At 42.2% G+C, this 20,553-nt stretch overlaps 1 protein-coding gene across 5 annotated transcripts in view; it reads right to left on the bottom strand.

Annotated features, from left to right (window-relative positions):
- Positions 1-4,794: 4,794 nt before the first annotated feature.
- Positions 4,795-20,553, bottom strand: part of EML4 (EMAP like 4) — a 159,224-nt gene continuing 143,465 nt past the window's right edge. For all 5 annotated transcript variants that reach the window (XM_045979110.1, XM_045979105.1, XM_045979106.1 and 2 more), the window contains 4 exons: positions 11,620-11,707; positions 10,959-11,057; positions 8,124-8,254; positions 4,795-7,523 (listed from right to left, as the gene is read on the bottom strand). In XM_045979110.1, the coding sequence (XP_045835066.1) occupies positions 7,050-7,523; positions 8,124-8,254; positions 10,959-11,057; positions 11,620-11,707 (792 nt within the window). In that variant the 3' untranslated portion in view covers positions 4,795-7,049. The remainder of the gene's footprint in view (positions 7,524-8,123; positions 8,255-10,958; positions 11,058-11,619; positions 11,708-20,553) is intronic.

Here is a 20,553-nt window from a genome sequence, read left to right as displayed (position 1 = left end):
CAAATAGTGGGCCACGTGAAAATGGATTTTGCCAAGGAGGCCGGGGTCTGTCAGTCTCCTGGGAGCAGGTCTGATAACCTAATCTCCGTTCTGCAGCAGGGCCTGGCTAAGGAGTGGAATTCTTTCTCTTGTCATTTTATTACTTCCGAATAGGGACGGTTTCAGCCCCAGCGCTGGAGGGGAGGCTGCAGCGGCCGCTTCCGGAGAGGGTGTCCAAGAAAGGGAGTTTCCAAACCAGTTAGAAGCAAAGCCAGCCAGAAACAAGGGTGGGGTGGGGTGTGTGTGTGTGTGTGTGTGTGTGTGTGTGTGTGCCTGTGTGTGCGTGCAAAATGGCCCATCCAAGGGGGGGTGGAACCCCAAGGGCCATCTCGCCCTGGTGGGTGTTGGGGGGGGACACTCCAGCTGGTGAAGCCTCAGGGCTCCCAGGTTGGCTTTTTTCCCTGCTGTCCCAGATGCTGAGTGTTACAGTCGCACCTCTGGCGGCATCTCTACCTCGCCTGGGGTCCCTTCACGCCCACCCTGGAACTTGAATTCTCCCACAGACCTGCAAAGCTGGGGGCCTCGCGGGCTGTGGGAGCAGCGGTTTGGTAAGCAACAAGGTTCTACTTGACCCGTAGGTGGGGTACCTCAAGTGCACAAGGACAGAAATTTTATGAAAAAAGATTGTTGTATTAAGACCCATTTCCTTTTCCACATTCCCTTCAAAAGCATAAAGGGAAGGTCATGTTCCTACATCATAATTTTAAACTTTGTATTTTGAAATAGACCCACAGGAGGTTTCCAGCATAGTACAGAGTCCATTGAGCCCTTCCCTCGGTTTCCCCTGATGGTGAGGTCTGAGATAATGTATACCCCCAAGAGGAGGAAAGGGTCTGCTGCAGTGACCCACACTGCTGGCCTTGTGCAGTCGGCACCACTGCTGCACGTGCTCACGTTTGTGTGAGTGTGTCATTCTGTGCATTGAATCCCATGTGTGATCACCGTCCCCACCAGTATGCCTGCAGACTCTTTATCGCTGCAGAGCTTCCCCCTTCTGTCCCCCCGGCAGTAGCTAATCTGTACTCTGTAGTTTGGTCGTTTCAAGAATGTTACATAAATGGAAATATGGTAAGCATTCAAGATTAGCTCTTTTTTCCCTGTGTATAATGAATGCCCTTATGCTCCCTCAAATTTTCATGTGTCAATAGTTCTCTTGTATTCAGTGTTCTGTCATAGGGGTTCTACATCATTATTTATTAAACATCAAATTTTAACCTTTTGCATGTTATTATAGAATTTAAGCATTGGTTGGGTGGTTTCCATAGATGACCAATCTGAGATTCTTTAGTAAGGATATTTACTTCTCACCTTTCAAATCATATGCTACTTAGAGCATGCGGTTCGTTCTCTAATTTCAGGGGGAACCTGACTTTGCCATATACCAGTTCTAAAGCATACAAGGCCTGTCTTCACAACCTTCCTAGGTCACATGCACCGTTGAGGGCAGGGCTGTGTTTGTCTCGTCCTGGGGTTCCCCACTGAGCCCAGCACAGCTCCATGCACGAGGCAGCCTGGTGACGTACAGCTGCTGTGGATGGCTCCTTTGGACCTAGTCCTGTACACGTGCCCCAGGAGTCACAGTGGCTGGAAGCTGCTGGCAGCACAGCACATAGTTGTAGAGAGACTGAAGTCTGTGGAAGGAAGAAGAGGACCTGCCTTCTCGGGATCCCTGCCTTACAGTTCTGTAAACAGAACGAGTGTTCTGCAGGTGACTCGGTAAGAGAATGCCATCTTCTAGTGTCCCCGCTTCCAACCAGGTTTCCAAGTCAGCCCCACCGAGCTGGGGCTGCATGGGCATCGCTGCGCAGAGGCAGCCTCAAAGCCCTTTCCCGGGACGCACTCCGGCTTGGTGGCTGCGTGAACATCAAGAATGAAACAGGATGACCAGGTATGAAGGCTTTGCTTTTTACTGAAAAAGTTGTTTTTCCTCCCTGAGGCCATTTCTTCTGCCCCCACTCTCCTTTGTTTTCTGTTCCTTTAGTGAGACCTGGTGAAAGTAAACTCTGCCAGGAGTTGAAACCTGCCTCTGGAGCCCGTTTTGTGTAACCCCGCTGCAGTTGTTTAGCCATCAGCCCGGTAATTCTGTCTTCATCTCCGTGGATGGGTGGCTGCCGAGGAAAATCTATTTTCAGGGCCACGTGTTCACCTTGCCAAGGGAGAGGAGGTACAAGATCAAAGCCCTCTGGCTGGGCACAGGGCCGGCAGAGCCTCCAGGCTTGTGAGAAGTGTGGGATGGGGAACGAGGACAAAGTGGAGAATGCACTCGGCTAAGGACAGGAAGAAGTTGCTACGTTCATTTTCAGTGTAATGGAAATTGCCCAAAGGTTGGAAAACAAGGGAGCAGCATCTCCACACCAGCGGGTTTAAACTGAACGCCAGGTACTGACGTGGCTAAAGAAGGCAGGAGAGCGGGCCATTGCTGCCAGCGGGTGCCACAGGATGGCGTTGAGAGCCTGGAAGCTTCTCGGCCCTGTGCTCTGGTTTTGGGGGAGGCAGGAGAGAGGACTTGTGTGTGAGGAGGGTCCCTTCAGCTTTGTGCCTCCGTCCAGAGCCCAACGCCGCCTTTTCTAAGTCGAATCGCTTTGTAGCTTTTCCTTACGCTGCTCTTCAGTGCTTGCGGTTCATTTAACCAAGCTCATTCTTTGTATTAGGAACCACTAAGTGACTCCTCTGTGGCGCGCCAGCAGTGGGGCGTGCGGCAGCCACAAGGACTCGGCGGGCAGAAGGATGTGGCTTCCAGTCTTGGCTCAGCTGCTGGGAGTGGGACCCGACTTCTCTGTTCCTTGAGTTGCCCTGTGCGCTCAGTGGAGAGCCTCACAGGTAGGGTTGCTGGAATGGAAGAACTGAGTGAGCGCAGTTCACACTGTTCCCGTTGAACAGCAGCTGGACATGAGCCCTCGGGTTTTGTTTTCACCCATCTCTTCATATTTTTGTCCATGTGTGGAAGTGCTACCGGTAAGTTTCTCTGCCAGATTTCTGGATTGGCCCAACAGAAATGTATTGAGTTCAGGAAGCCATGGTCTCCTGAGGATGTCACCCATGGGCGCAGAAATGAAACAGGCTGACATCTCCAGAGGAGTCAGTGAATTTTTTTTTTCCCCGTTCGGGATTATTTCTCTTTATTTCTTTGCCTTCTTTATATTAGAGCATTCAGGGTTATTGTAGGGACTTACTAATGAGTGTCAAATAGAAATTCAGGTTTTCTTTGGAGATGGTAAACTAATTAGCACAGAACATTTAACATGACCCAAGACCCTGTGAGGACAGCCAAGAGCACCTCTTTACAAAAGGGCACATCTATATTTTGGTAGAAAGGTCTGGACCTTTCTGTGGTCCTTGAGGACTGTAGCCCAGGCAGAGGAGGCTTTTCCAGCAAGGCCTGGCTTCCCTGCTGGGGGCCGATGTGCAGCATCACTGGGCGGCAGCTTCCCCCAGCCCTCCTGGAGCAAAGATGGAGGACACAGGCCTTCTTGCTTCCCTATTTCCTTTCCAGATTCTCTACCCTCATTTTCCCCTCCTTCCTCCATTTCTAAAGGATGTGTTTCTCCGGGCACCTACATGGCTCAGTCGGTTAAGCATCCAACCCTTAATTTCGGCTCAGGCGTGATGTCAGGGTCCTGAGATCGGGCTCTGTGTTGGGCTCTGCACTGAGGTGAAGCCTGCTTGAGATTCTCTCTCTCCCTTTTTCCCCTGTGCGCACTCAAGTCTTTCTCCTAGTATGAGTGGCAGAAGCAAGCTTTGAGGTTACAAAATATAACATTCTGGCATGGCCATTATCTAAGTAAAGGAACATGGGCCACTTGCTAAAATTTCCATGTCCTTGCCTACAGGGTAGCACTCCCCCAGCACCACATGAAGGCCCGGGGTGGGAGAGGCACGCTTGGCCATGCAGGTGCTCACACAGGTGGTTGCTCTTCTTGACCCAAGTCTCACCTAACTGCTCGTCAAGCCTGTCGTTTCTGTCCTAAAAACATGTTTGTAAACTCAATCCCTTCATTTCAGTTCCGGCTTTAAGCTGGAAACCCAGTTCCTTCCAGAAGTTATACCAACACATCGGTGTGTTTAAAATCAATTTCATCATTTCCCCTTTGTGGATCTCCCTCTTCTTTGTGTTGAGGGGAAAAATCACATAGTTCAGTGGGTTTGTTCTGATGCCCGTCAAGCCATTTTGTCTCCAAATTAGCAGAAGATTAATTCCTGCCCCAAGGCAGCCTCTCAGGGGCTAGTGTGTTGGAGTGGCTGGGAACATATAGTCTACCAAGGATGAATCAGGTAATGAAGAAAACCTCATCATTTCCATGCTTTTAAAAACTAAGGTATGGGATGCTCCCAACCTGATTTTTCAGAAAGAAATTTGTAGCGGCCAATTTCTGGCTGAGGCGGAGGCTGGGTCCCGAAGCAGCACGGGGGAGAGGGAGGCCGCTGGCAGTGCAGGGCCCTGCCGAGCACCAGGACTTCACAGAGGTGGCCTGCGGGGAGGCAGCGACAGGAGGCGGGCAAGCAGGTAACCAGGATCACCAGGATTATCCCATGTTAAACATTAGAGAAAGTGTAGACATGAAAGAAATTAAAATGAAGCTACTCCCCCAGTAAGTGGAAGCATAATCAGAAGTCATTTCCTCTAACATTATGAGGTGGGGCTCGTTCTGACCAGAATAGGGGTATCCCCAGCGTCAGCTGCTTAACTGCCGTGTCTTTTGATAACTGGACAGTCACGGAAATGAGCTGTATAAACGAAGAGTCAAGACACCTGAAACATTTTGATCATTTTATTTTATAATCTTCAAAATTTTCTGCCATGAGACAGGAATGCATGATAGAAATGGCTCAACATCTTCACATGAAACACTTGGATTCATTTTCATTCACAAGTTTTCCTAAAAACATCTACAATTTCATAATCCCACCCACTTGCAACCATTATCACAGATTTAATTGACCATTAAACAGTAGTTGCCAGCAATAGAGAGCTGGGACGCTTTCTGCGCGTTAGTAGTGTCTTGTGAAACTTCCACCCAAGAGTATCACGAGTATAAATCTCATTGTACACAGCAACCCCAGAGGTGACCGGTGTCCCTCAATAAACTCCCTGCTGATCACGGAGAGCTGTATCGCCCAGGTGCTTAAAGAAATGCTTTTTCTTCTAGGACTACTTGTTCTTCTCAGTATTCTTCTCGCAGGGAGTAACACGTGCTGGCCTGATATTGATGCTCTCTGAAAATTATGTATAGAACATACTGAAAAAAGATGGATTGCTTGGAATCTCTCTCTCTCTCCCCTTCTGAAGAGAACTACTTTGAGGTTTTTTTTTTTTTTTGAAAAACTGTAAACAAAAGGAAAGAGATATACATGGACACAGACCTATACACATAGAGATATACACTGAGTATTTTCAATGTGGCGTGGCGTATATCTTCCTATATAGATACACAGAGTGCCTACACTCACCCCTTCACACATACCCGCACCCTTACATACAGCATGTGAATATAAATGTGAGTGTCCTTGGGAGTTCACTGGAGTTTGTATATTAATTACCAAATGATGATGAGATACCTGATTTGTATTACTCCTGAGAAGGTACTAGAAGGGAATGACAGTTCTGATGCACTTTGGAATGGCACAATCACGTAAACACTTGCATACTTAAGACTTCTGAACTCATTCAAAGTTTCTAAACATGATCTAACAACAACAAAAATTCAGCAAGTTAAAAAATAAATCCAAAGTTTTTTTATAATCAATGTATAAACAAATATATAGGAAATGCATAATTGTCAGTAATTATAGTAGGAAACATGTACTTAAGAAAAACAGTCTTTTGACAAGAAACAAAACTATCCTATGCATAAGACATGCATTGCCCCAAATAGCAGAGGACAGCCACATCAGAACGGCAAGGCTTACAGCAACTCTACCAGAGAAAAATTACCATATATAGCAAGTCTGTTAAGTATGCAATTTATAAAAAATTACTGTGACTGTTATTCATACTTCCATAAAAAAGAATTTGTAATTTTCAGTCTTACCCCTCAATATAATCTGTATAAAAACTACAACTAAACTGATGAATTTCAAGCACCAATTCAAACTTACTGTATTTATATTTCTCCTATTATCAAAGGAACAAATTATGAGGAAGGCTAAGCTAAAATTAGCCAAGTAATTCTTACAGTTGAGTTTTATAGGCATGCGGTTTTTCTTCTTCCATTCACTTGAATGCCAAACACTGAAAAATGTTTCGGCCAGTAAAGGAATCCTTGGAGGAATCCATTATTTCTGAGTATTAATGGTTTAATATACATTAAAAGCTCTTTAACAAACCACTGCTTTCTTGGTTCTAAGATAAGATTTGCACGCAAGAAATGAAGGGACTGTTCCTCGCGACAACTTAGAAAAGGGCAGCACCAGACGGCAGATGAGGCAAGCGCATCTGGACAGCTAGTGCTCATGTGAGGAAATGGCGCTGGGACTCAAGGCAACCCCACTACACGGGGCAATACTGAAGTTTTTAACTAAAAAATTTCCACTAGACATTTGGGGTGGGAGGATATCTCAGTAAGAGAGCATTTTTTTTTTCTTCTGATTTTTCTGTATCCGGGGAAAAACATAGCAGTCTGAGCCAGCAGATGAGTAACAGTGTTTGTGATGCCTCTGGTTGTTCCTGAAGGAAACTTGTTCAGATAACAAGGGGTTTATTTTAAATCCATACAACTGCTGTCTTTGTTTCCAGTATTTACATCATACCACTTACTTACGGGTAATTTCTGAGACAATGTTTCAGTCTTTCCTGCTATTAAGTTTGGTTAATTCTCAACACACACCAAACCCAACCTTCAGCTGGGCCAGTTGGCGGCTCTTGAGAGACTGCAGCTAAGACTACTGAAAACAGATCATGTGGAAACGCAGAGCTGCGAGAGTGATGTCCCTCACTCCCGGCCTGTTACCTGAACTGTCACAAGATCACACGCAGCTGAAGGAGCAGAGAGAGTCGCACTGAAGCCCTGCGGTTAGGACAGGGCTGAGGGGTCTTGCTGGTGCTCGGGAAGAGTGGCCTCACTTTGCTCCTTGCCGTTCTCCGTGGATGGCTCCTCATACAAAGGCTCACCGAGGTCTTCACTGCCCCCTTCACTCTGCTCCTCGACGTGGTCCTCACTGGGCGCCATAGTCTGTTCCAGGCTGTTCTCCAGAAGTGTGGGAGAATTGCTTATTCTACTTTCTTCCTCAGCTGTCTCATTTAAGGGTTGGGAAGGAGGTGGTGTGGGAGTATCAGACTGTGGGACACTTTCAATGGAAGAGATGGGGGCTTTGGTTAGAGTACCATCGGCTACAATCTCATTTTGAGGCAAAGATAACTTTTCTACAAGTTTCCACTGAATGATGCTCATGTCTTTTCCACCAGTTGAAATCAGGTGACTATCATTATGAGTAAAACTCACATTGGTGACATGGCTGCTGTGGGCACTGTACTTGTGACTGGGAGCCTGGAAGAAACAGACAGGAAAATTAAACTCATTCTTTACATGCCTGTTTACAGCAATGGAAGCCACCAGGTAAGGGAGGTAATTCAGATCACAGCCAGAGTCAGCACGTCTGAAGAATGGAGCTAGCAGTCATTTCCTTTTAATACTTATTTCTATGGGAGAAACAGAGTAACATATATCCATATAGTCAGACCATATTATTTCAAAAAATAACGTAATAATCTGTTAGGTTAACTACTTTCTGCTGAGATGGCTAGGGGAGAATTTACTAGGTGGGAGGATGGAAGGTGATTTAGGAAATGGCTCCAGGAGCTTTATAATGTTGACTGTATGTGTAACAAAATATTTTAGTAGGTTTAGGAGACATTTAAATATCTACTAAAAAATTACTGATAAATGAAAAATAATAAAACATCTGCTGTCTTCTCTAAAGGTCTTCTGGACCTTAATGGTGAAGGAGTAAACAAGCAGCGCTGGTCTGGACGCTGCCCCCCCTGCCCCGGGCCCCTCGGCATCACAGTGAGGAGTAACTGCGCATCTCTTCTCACCAGCAACACAAAAATATCCCCAAACAAATTGTTTTTAATAAATTGATTTTACCTTTGCTTTGGAACAGGGATACTGAAACAGATGAACTTTGCAGAAGTCATCAGCAACAGCGATCACCTTCCTGTTGTGGGATCGCACCAGTGCATTGATATCGGTCCCATCGGATCCTTCTGGCCAGACACCTTTGATACGGAGACACGGGGGTGTGCAAAAATAAGTCTAAAATATAACTGCGATGCCACGTGGGTTTATTTAATTTTAGAATCTTAAACTTAGCTGCTAATGTTTCCCTTACAAATTTCTTAGTGGTTCAATGCGTCAAAGGATGAAGTTTTACCTAAAAATCTAACAAAATTCAGTGAAAACAGCCTCAAGATGAAAAATTTAATGGGCGCCTGGGTGGCTCAGTGGGTTAAAGCCTCTGCCTTCAGCTCAGGTCATGATCTCGGGGTCCTGGGATCGAGCCCCGCATCGGGCTCTCTGCTCAGCAGGGAGCCTGCTTCCCTTCCTCTCTCTCTGGCTGCCTCTCTGCCTAACTGTGATCTCTGTCTGTCAAATAAATAAATAAAAATAAAAAAAAAACTTAAAAAAAAAAAGATGAAAAATTTAAAGACACAAAAATACTCACTAGTAACCAGCAGGTGGTGCTAACAAATAGTTTTAGCTGAACTCCTCTCTGCAAATAAGCTCTTCCTTTTTAAAGTTTCTAGTCGGAGGGGAAATTCTGTTTACTCGTACAGCAAAGTGCAGGAACACAAAGGTACAGCTCTAGTTCTTCCCAGCAGACTCTGGGGAAGCCATGTGAAATGTACACACTCTTTCTTTGCTGTTCTCTGTAGGCAGGCACTTCAAAGAAAACCTCCGAAATTCTGTATCTTAATGGGAATGCATAGGCCACTCACCAGTCTACCATGCTATCCCACAGAATTTTCATGCAACTATTATTTATATCCAGAGATATAAAAAATTTGATTATTCTGAATCATGAGGCACTGGTGATCATGTTCAACATAATTAGCACAAAACCCTATTAAGACAAGATGGAAATCATGGAATACAGAAGGGCTGAGATGCTGGCCTCCTGTGGTTCCGTGCTCTTCTAGAGAACAAGTTTTTGGTAAATTCGCTAAAACACATCGAAACACTTCTTAACTGACATCTCTTAAATAAATATTGCCAGCTATTGGCTACTGTTTCAGCTTCACCCAGAAATATGAAATTGTATATGGACGAGTTAGAGTTAGTTTTTAATTTCTTGTCGGCCCAGTACTCTCCTCTGTCTCTACAGCAGTTGCGTTTAGCACAGGGACCTGTAATGGATTATTTTTCTCATGTACACAGCATAAAGAACTGTTCTGATCTACGATCAGGCTGGGAGAGAGAGCACAACTGTCAGAAGGCAGAGATGTTGTTAAAGGGAAAAGTATTAATATTCTGAACATTGCTTTAGGTATTGATGTCCCCTTCATATCCAGTACTCTAACTACTGAGTAGAACATCTCTTTTTTGTACTTTGCAGACAAGGCTTTATTATCTTAACTTTTCCATTTGTCTTGTAATGTCTTCAGAAGGGGACCCCCAGGTTGGGAAGGGCTTAGAAAACGGTCACAGGAAAAGATTTTGAGAAATATCAAAAATATGAGATCAGGAATGATTTCCAAATTTTATCTTTAAATAACGTCTCCGAAAAATGCCTTTATATTTTGACAAATGGTGCTGGGACACCTGGTCATTCACATGCAGGAGAGTTAAGAACTGCTGACAAGGACATGGGGAAATAGAACCCTGGGAAGTCACGCTAGTCGGAATGTAAATAGAGCAGCCACTTTGGCAAACAGTCTGGCAGTTCTTCAAAAGGTTAAACACGGGGCGCCTGGGTGGCTCAGTGGGTTAAGCCGCTGCCTTCGGCTCGGGTCATGATCTCAGGGTCCTGGGATCAAGTCCCGCATCGGGCTCTCTGCTCGGCGGGGAGCCTGCTTCCCTCTCTGGGCTCTCTCTGCCTGCTTCTCTGTCTACTTGTGATCTCTCTCTGTCAAATAAATAAATAAAAAAAAAACTTAAAAAAAAAAAAAGGTTAAACACAAGGTTACCACTGGACTCTGTATACCACTCCTAGGTATATTTCAAGGGAAATGAAAACATGTCTATAGAAAACTTTGAACATGCTTGTTCAAAACAGCATTATTTGTATTAGCTGAAAAGTAGAAACAACCCAAGTGTCTCGTCACCTGATGGCGGATAAACAAAATGTGTATGCGTACAATATGCGTACAAGGGCTCTCACTCAGCCATAAAAGAAAGTGCTGACACGTGCTGCAGTGTGGATGGGTCTTGAGAACATTCTACATGGAAGTCCAGAATAAGCAAGTTATTAGAGAAAGAAAGTAGATTAGTGGCTGGTGGGTACAGAGGTGGGGAGGAGTAGGGAGTGACTGCTTATGGGTAGAAGGTTTCTTACTGGGGTGATGAAAATGTTCCCAAATTAGACAGTGATGATGGCCACACTACAGTTCTAAAGCCACTGTGCTGTTCTCTTTAAGAAGGTGAAATTATGTGTTATGCTCAATTAAGCTATTTTAAAAATGCTTTTTACAAATTAAAATACTTCAGTTTTCACATGGAGGAAAAAAATGGGAAGGCAATCTGTGCTGTTATGTATACTTCTTTCAAGTGTCTTTTGTATTCAGGACCAAAAGTCTCCTGGATTTTGCAGAGAACTTCATATTGGTTTGATCCTAATATACCTGATTTCTCGAATCTGACATTACTAGTGATAACACTGAAGAACACACACACACTCTTTTTCATTTAGAAATTTAAGCAAGTAATTACTATGTACAAGAACACCCAGAAACCATCTTTTCCCATCAGGTGTCATGTTCTTACCAAAGACTTGAAAGCCTAGTACGCAGGTATAGGTTGTCCAATCGGTGTCCTTACAATCTGATCGGTTCCTGATTAGTTTGCAGCCATTTGTAATGTCCCCTTTAAATTCAGAAACAGGAAATATAGTCATAGTGCCTTATAAATGTATTTGAAAGTGTATCTTGATTCAAAACTAGATGTGTTTATTTGTAATTCATACACTGAAATCCATACATTGAAAAACACTAAGATACATTTAAAAAGGAAAAATAAAGTGGTCTCTTTAACAGGGTTTAAAAATTATAAAATTGTTCCCCACTGAAATTGTTCTTTCTTTAAAAAGCATAAGTGCCCATGTATTACATTCTTTCCTCTCTCCAGGAAAAGTTAAATACAAAGCCATATTAGAGCAGCAATCTCGGAGCACCTGGGTGGCTCAGTGGGTTAGAGCAGTAATCTCCCTGCGTAATTTCTTAGGACTACATGTCTACATATGTAAATTAATTCATTACTTTCTTGGAGAAGTGAACTACATTTGAGATTTTCACTCTTTAGCTCAGAGTAACATACTGTCAAGTCAGAGAGCCAGCACGCACTCTCTGTACAATTCACATTCTGCACAGCCGGTTCATTTGCGCCCTGGACAGACCTGTCTCAGCTGAATGTAATCATTTGTACTTACAGTACAGTATCTCATAGTCTCCTGAGTTGGACATTATATACTTGTTGTCTGGGGACCAGTCAAGGTGTGTGATATAGCTGGAATGTCCCTAGGGAATAAAAGATTAACTATTAGGAAGCATTTAGCGTTCTGAACAATCGAGAGTTTAGTAGTCAACAGGTTTTCTGAGAAGCCATTCATCTGAAATTCCTGATGTGTACAGAGGAGTATCACAGCGTTTAGAACTGACTTGAGCTCACAGAAGGTCTCTAGTTCTTTTTCACCCTATCTTGCTGGGAACTGAAGGTGCAGGTATGCGAAGATACCAAGTGATACACGAAGAGTTCTAGGAGAACTTTGGAATGGGGGTGAAAGGTGGCTCAGCTGGTGGAGCATCCGACTCTTGATTGTGCTCAGGTCACAACATCAGAGTCATGGGATCAAGCCCTCGTTGGGCTCTGTGCTCAGTGTGGAGTCTGCTTGTCCCTCTCCCTCTGTTCCTCCCCTTGCTTTGGTGTTCTCTCTCTAAAATAAATAAATAACATCTTAACAAAAAACAACTTTGGAACGAAAAAGGGACATCACTATAGTGGGACACACTGAGCACCTGGAACTTGGGAGTATCTTGCTGGCCTTTCCACCCAGACAGCAGCAACAAGCACCTACGACCTGTGTCAGACTTCCAAGAGGAAATCTCACAGGTTTGTGCCTTAAAGGACACTTCACACATCACCTACCCTTGGGCCTTTTTTCAAGTCACTGGTGTCCCCTTTAGAAGGACTTAGTTTTCAAGTATGAAGTAGGGTTCCAGGTTGGTCACAGAGAGTACAGTTTTCCTGGGCTGCTGCTTAGCACCCATGGTACAGCCCCAAAGCTGGGGAATGTGGCACAGATACATGGCATGGGGAGGTCTCCTAGAAAAACTCTCCAAAAAATATCTCCAAAGAATATTTCTGGGGAAAAGTCACCCAATATTTACTCCTTCAGAACAGCTGGATCCAATATGACCATCTGACTCATTAAAACATTCCTTAAACAGGAGACATGATCTTTTTCTGGTCTAGTTTTTACTAACACTGGGAATTAAGACCAAAAAAACTATTAAATGCTGTGTTTTGTTGCCTTTCTATGTAAGCATTTGAGGATTTCTAAGATAAATCACACACAAGTTTTAATGGTGGCAAAGTGAGACTCAAAAGAACTTTTACTTCCTATAGTCTGTGGTAAAGCATATTTACTTTCTATTGTACTTTTTGAATTACTAGCTTTCTGCACGCATTTTTTTAAATTAAAAAATTCAAAGTACATTAGATGCAGTTTCTAATGATTCACATATTATTCTAATTACTCCATTACCCTTCTGAAGTCTAACGACACTTCTCCGGAGATATGATCCCCCTCACAGTGCTATATGACAAATATATTTATACATTTAAATACATTTAAATGCCGTGAATTTGAGAACTGTGAAGTGCCTAAAATCCCGAGTTTAGGAGGTATACTGGAAAAAAGGTTGGGAATCACTTGCTAAGCAAAATGGAGACCTACCAACTTCACAAGAAATCAAGTTTCAAAGCCAGAAGGACACATATGGTTACTGGATATTTTCTGAATCTGGCAGGAGGATAAGGTTCACACAAATCCTTTTCATGGTACGCATGATGCCTGGCTCTGGCATTAGAAGCCATGCCTCTCAGATAAGAAAACTGCTGGCTACAGGCACGAAGGATATTAACAGATTAACCAGGCAAAGTGCCGTCCTCCAAGAAGCATTCACACTAATGTAGAAATATTTAAAAATATCATCTGGGAGTCTGTGAAAAGGCTTTAATAACATTATTTAGAGGAGCATCAGAAGCACTGTATACATAATATTCATGTAGTTCCATCTGTATTGGACACACAACATATTTAGAAGATAAATGAGTATAAAGTATTCTCAAAAATGGTCTCTGAGGGATGCCTGAGTGGCTCAGTCGGAGAAAGCCTCCGCCTTTGGCTCAGGTCATGATCTCAGGGTCCTGGGATTGAGCCCCGCATCGGGCTCTCTGCTCAGCAGGGAGCCCGCTTCCCCCCCCCCCACCTACTTGTAATTTCTCTCTGTCAAACAAATAAATAAATCTTTTAAAAAAGGTGGGGGGCATGAGTAGAAAAAGTACCCAATACAGAAAAGACTTTGGGGAAGTTACCAATTTGTACTGGAAAAACGAACTGAGTACTTTTTCCCTGGTATGGATTCCAATATATAAGCAAAGAGAAGATTAAATGTGACTGCGGTCTATAGTGTTACCTTCCCAGACAGCACCCTGGAGAGTCCTTGCCCTGCCCAACTCACAGGCCATGGAAGGTACATGCACTGCGTGAGGGAAGGTAGCCTCACATTCTACCCCAAGGGCATGAGACACAGTTGGGAGCAAAATCTAGTATACTTCCTTGAAAAGAAACAGTAAAGTACTCTAAACTGGCACTTTCATTATTATTAATAATGATTAATTATTATATATTTATATATTAATATATATTATATATAATATATTAATATATTATATTAACATATTATTATATATTAATATTATTAATAATAATTATTATTAATAAATAATCATAGTAATAGATGAAGCCCAAAAATACTACTCTGAAAAAAATGGGAAATATTTTAGCTAAATCTTTGTCACCGAGAGGATCATCTAAATCAGTGAGTGGCAACCCCAGTTGTATATTAAAATTACATGAAGAGTTTTTTTTAAAGTAGCAAGGTCTAGAGTTAGGGATCTAGCCTTTTCCCTAAGGAGGTATTCAGGTGACTCCCCCCACCATCTAGAGCAGTGCTGTCCAGTAGACTTTCTGTAGTAATTGAAGTGTTGTGTATGTACACAGTCCAGTGCAGCAGCAACTAACCACCTGTGGCTTCTGAGTACTTGAAATGGAACTGGATTGTACTTAGTTTCATGAACATAAAGTTCTGGTTAGTAGCTGTGATGCTGGAAAATGCATGTAGAGAACAGCCCATTTGTACTCTACGGATTTGAAATACCTCTTTGGTTGTCTAGATTTCCATATAAACAGACATCTGTTTCTGTTCTCTCTTTTCTGTTCAATTAGTCTATCTGCCTATTTCTAGTCAACTGTAATAGTTTTGTGGGATGTGGAAAATTTCAGATGAACTTTAGAACCATTTTATCAATGCTGAAAACTTAAGTAAGATGGCATCAAATTTAGAGAGGAATTTGTAGAGAACGGATATTTTTATCAAGTCTTTTAATCTAAACACACATTGTGTCTCTATTTTTTCAGTTCTTTTTTTCAACCATGTTTCCTGTGCTTTACTTGCTAGATTTATTCTCAAAACATCTACAGTTTTTGTTGCTTTTGAGAACAGGATTCCTCCCCCCCCACAATTGCATTTCTTTTTTAAAAAATTTATTGATTTATTTAAGAGAGAGAGAGGGAGAGCATCGCAGAAGCAGGGGGAGGGAGAGGCAGAGGGAGAAGCAGGTTTCCCGCTGAGCAGGGAGCCTGACTTGGGGCTCATCCCAGGACCCCCAGATCATGACCCAAGCCAGAAGGCAGATGCTTAATAGACACTTAACCACTTACCCGACTGAGCTATCCAGGAGCCCCCCGCCCCATCATGTTTCTGATGCTCTTTTGCTGGTTCAAGGGAAAGCTGTTCTTTCTTTTTTTTAATAGATATATATTTTTTTATTTAAGTAATCTCTACAGGCCATGTGGAGCTCTAACTCAACAACCCCGAGGTCAAGAGCTGCATTCTCTTCCAAATGAGCCAGCCAGGTGCCCCCACGGAAAGTTATTCTTCAGTGTCCTGAACAGCTGTCTAGTCAATCCACATTCCGCCCCCTTCCCTGAAGGATGGAGCTGCAACACTGATTTCCCAACCCCTTCTGCAGCTAGGGTGCCAGAAATCACTGAGTGGGGCTTCCAGGGAAACTTTTAGAGAATGGACTTAGGAGGAGAAGTATCTTTCCCCGGTCTAACCCTTTCCTCCTGGAATGAGGATCTGATAACTTGGAGAATGACAGAATATAAAGAAAGATTTTGAGTCTCTAATGACTTCTGCTTAAATGAGAACACATTCCTCATTTTTTTTAAGTCACCAGGTACTGCATATATCCTGTTGCAGTAACAATGAATTCTAATGCCTTACTGAAATACTGTTAAGTTTTATGGATTAGTTTTTTAGAGATTTCTAAGCAGTTTTAGACTTTTTTCTAAAAAAAAATGTATATTTTCAATTATCAAACTCCTGGCAAAAAGGACACTTACTTTTACCAGCACGTCTTTCCTATCCTAACAGACTCTATGAAACAGTGCATCACTGCAACTTCAATATACTTCATTTCCTATGTCACCATCTCAGAGCAGCGGTGTTAAAAGGAATATAGGAATTCGAGTCAAGCAGAAAGCCAGTATGTTGGCAATCGGGTGTAGAATAAAATCATCTTATTCCTACTGCAAGTAGAGTAGAAACTTTAGGTTAATCAGAAGACTTAAACTCTTTCAAGGAAAATACACAATTATCCATAATTAGAAAACTCTTCTTGAACTTTCATAGATTCATATTAAATGCTGAAAAACAACCCTAAGTACAACCCGGGGCTCCTCTAGTTACCGAGTACAATGCTGTTGGGGCTGCTGGCATCCAACACCGAGCAGAGAACATTCTCGGCACAGTGTATCCATGGTCAACTCTGGGTCTCCCAGCAGCCTGCATGAGGGCGCCCACTTAGCAGAGAACAAGTCCAGGGGCAGAGAGAGGTTTCGTAACTTCATAAAAATATGGTGGGGCCAGAGTTTAAGCCCATGTCAGAGAGCACAGCGTTTAATTCATGCTTATCTTTTGCTCATTTCTCTAACACTGAAGATGAGCAGAAAGTAATTTCAAAGTAGCATTTTAAGAAAAGGAATTTACAAATAACTAAGGACTTTTTCCAGTACATTTCAAAATAGCACAGCTGAGATAAAGAAACTGTGCGGAAAGCAACAAGATTGTAAAACTTCACAATCCTCAACTCACCTTCCTCAAGGAATTTCAGATAACCAACCAGCGGTCTTCAAATTCTTTTTAGCTATAAGATCTTTCTTACACATTAAATATTATAAGAAATGCCCAATATGCAGAGCAAAGAAAATCATATCCATACCAGCCCAGCTTAGCCCTACTCCCAACCTCAGGGCTTTGCAGGAGACAGGTTAAAAAGAGCTCCAGAACCCAAAGCCTTTTTTTAAATAAACTTTTCTATAGAAGCAGTTACAGTATCAAACCGCTTAGGGGTGCCTGGGTGGCTCAGTCACTTAGATGTCAGGGTCCTGGTTTTAGCTCAGTTCATGATCTCATAGTCATGTGATCAAGCCCGGCTCTATGCTCAGCATGGAGTCTGCTTGAGATTCGCTCTCCCTCTGCCCCTGCCCCCACTGACTATAGCTCGTGGGAGCACTCGTGCAAGTGCACACATGCTCTCAAAAAGAACTAAATCAAACTGCTACACAGTCAATATGTGATACAGCCATGAACCCCTGAATCCTACAGTTTAATCAAACGACTTTTTCTAATATGTACTAAACACTAAGAAGATGGATGTTTTCATGGAAAAGAAAAGAAGGAAAAAGGTTATTTTAAATTATATGGTCTAATTACCAGGCAGAAAATGCCACAGATCTGGTAGAGCAGGCTTGGGGTGTGTGCTGGAGGGAGTGCAGAGCACCTAGGGGGAGCCCGTAAGCAGTGCTCCCAGGGGCAAACCCAGAAGTCAGAGGACAGAGACAGGTCACAGAAGAGAAAATGAAAGGCTGCCACAGACAAACAGTATAGAGGGATGACTCCATTCTCTCTTCCTCTCCATCTCTCAGCCTGCCCAGAGAGGTCAGGTTCATGAGGAGCAGATTACTTCTTGGAAGATCACTGGGGTTTCTTCCAAGAGAAGGTCTGGGACCATGTGTAGTAAACAAACTTGAGGTGTTTGAGGTTGCTACATAATAGCAAGTAAATTCAATGACTGGAAGAGCAAGTTTTATGCATTTACAGAAACTGCAGTAGCGGTCCCCCAGGAACCTCCGAGAATTAACTTTACAATCAACATAGTGTAAGTCAGAGCAGAAAAAGACCAAGAAGTAAGGGTCATCACAGGTCCAAGGCCAGCAAGGATAGGGTACAACCTGACTGCATGTATGAATCTGTCCAAAAAAGTGTTATTCAGGTGGGTGGTCACCAAGGAGTCACAGAGGCAAATGTGGACAGTACCCACCTAATGTCTAGGATAGAGGGACCTGAAGACCAGTTCCAGGGGCAGCTACTGACTACTGGGGATGTAGGTGCCAAGGCTGCCCACTTCCTGATTATACTCTGGTTTCACATGCATATTTTTGCCTGAAGGGAAAATGCCTGAAGGCATTTATATATCTTATTTTAAATGAATAAACTAGCATTCTGATTCTGAGTTGGTTTCCTGAGGGTTGCTTATAGAGAGAAAACCTGATTGGCCAGAAGAAACTAGGATTCAGTCCCTTATCAGTTAGCTTTTAGAAATTGGTATTTTATAAGACAGTTTTGGAAAACTTGCATGATGTGAGTCCATTTCTCTAAAATGGATCTTGTTTTGTTTCTTAGCTTATGACAATGAGCGAGGCCTTGGCCTGTAGTTGTCAAGCATGCCTTGCTTGTTCAGGTTTTCTTGAGTACCAGTCATCTTCTCAACTGGTATTTGCACATAAAATGATGCCACAAAGAGGGACAGGCTCCAACTCCTTGGTTAACTTATTAAAGGGAGATTCTCTAAAGTTCTAAACTATGGTGGTTACTTAAATACTGACTAGTACTAGTACTAGAAATAAAATAGAAATAGCATTTGTATTTGCAACTCTGAGAGTAGTTCCCCATCTTCACAACAATCCTATAGAGTAGGAACTGTTACAATGCCCAATTTTAAGATAATTAAAACTCAAAGAAGTTAATTAACTTGCCTAAAGTCTCAATCTAGTAAGCGGCAAAACCAGCATTAGCTCTGTTCTGTCTGTCCTATACCCCAGCAGACAAGAGATAAAAGCAGTTAACATGAAACTGTAAGACCAGCTGGTGGAAGCAGACAGCAAAAAGTGACAGCAGGAAGCAAAGCGCAGAACATTCGATAATTAGAAAAGCAGAGTAGCTGAGGCTTGCATTATAGCCTCCAACAGTACTATCAACTTTAACAGTTCCTAAGGATATCTCAAAATAATACTTTCAAATGCTTTAAAGATAAAAGCTGCTTAATTGGAGAAGGCCAAGTCTCATGCAATTGATAAGCTTGCCATTTCTCAACACTTCCAAGGTCATTCTCATTATCTAGTGTCATTCACTGCTGTTTCCTTTCTGGATCAGTTGTACCATCAGAGCACAAGACAATGAGATACACACAGAAAAATCTGAGGCATTAACATTACACTGGAAAGTCTGCTCTACTAAAAGAAGAGGGTCAGCCCTGGATTTGCTACATCAAGATGCGACCAAAGACAAGTCCGTTATCTTGTCTGAAAATCAGTCTCTACATCAGTAAAGTAAGAGCTGAGCCAAGTGTGTGCTACAGAGCTACCTGTGAAATTTTGTTACAAGATTATACTTTAATTGATACTCTTATTTATTAAGATACGAACTTTTTTTTAGAAGGTTGAAGTGAAAAATTAAGAAAAACTTGGTGCCTGGTAGGGTAAACTACAGTAACCTGAAAATTTCTTTCAGTGGAACATTTCATTTGCTCATGTGGTTACAATGAAGCATTACTGTACTATTTTGTATCACAAATATCGTGATAATTAAAAGACATTTCAATAAATTAATGGGTAGTGATTCATAACTGTTATCAAGGCAAAAAAATATTCTGGATAAATTCTAAAACTTTGATGTTGCTTGTAGATCATTTTCTAGGCTGGTTTTAGCCTATGGTACAAAATATGTGTGTGCATGTACACATGTGTGTGCACCAAGTATATAAACAAGTCTCTTCTTTGAATAGTAAATGGCCTGGGTTTCACTTATGTATATGTTTCTAAAAATTAAGTCTTTTATTTATCCCCCTAAAATGATGTGTGCCACCACTAACCACTACTTCATCAAGTAATTTTCTAAACCTTTCCTAACATACACACCAAGCTACTTCATTTTTTATAAAAATAATAGTTAACACATATTGAGTACCTATTATTTGCCAAGCACTATTCAAAGTATTTTATATGCATTAATTTATTTTAATTCAGTGAAGTAGAAACTGCTCTTATCCTCATTTTATAGATGAAAAAACTGAAACAGAGATGTAAGTAACTTCCCAAGGTCACACTAGCTTGTAATTGGTGAAATAAGAATTCAAACCCAGGTAATCTGATCCCAAGTCGGTGGCTCTTAACCACTGCCTTTCTTGTCCTGCGCTCACCTCAAATGTATACTTTTTGGGGACAAGGAATAAATCTTACATATATTCCTGGTGTCTAGAATATTTCTTAAGTTAGCAGAATGCTTGCCATAAGGTGTACTCAGTATGTCTACAGAACTGAATCAAGTTTACCTTACAATGATAACGAAGTCAATCAGAACAAATTCAAGGAAATATGCTTCTGTTAACTCTCTTAATGCAGACAGATCTCCATATAAATTATTTTACTTTAGTGGTAAAAGAGATGATACAGGAAATTGCAGGGTGTAGGCAGTGGACAGGAATGTGGGACACTGGGATTAAAAGTGAGATACCCTTTCATTTCTGACTCACATCAATTTTCAAAAAGTGTTATTCTAAGGGTTTCCTATGGAAATAACTTTGATTTAAGACACTGTCTTAAAACTAGTCAGAAACAGACAGATATTAAACTCCCATCAAAAGAAGAAATACTTAAAAAAAAAAAAAAAGAAGAAACACTTCTAAATCACACAGGGAACTGCAATATTCTGCTGTTAAAGTAAATCTGCTTTCA

The sequence above is a fragment of the Meles meles genome, chromosome 15 (genome assembly GCF_922984935.1).
Source record: "Meles meles chromosome 15, mMelMel3.1 paternal haplotype, whole genome shotgun sequence".
In the NCBI taxonomy this organism is placed as follows: Eukaryota; Metazoa; Chordata; class Mammalia; order Carnivora; family Mustelidae; genus Meles; species Meles meles.
This window is presented reverse-complemented; position numbering and strand designations above follow the sequence as displayed.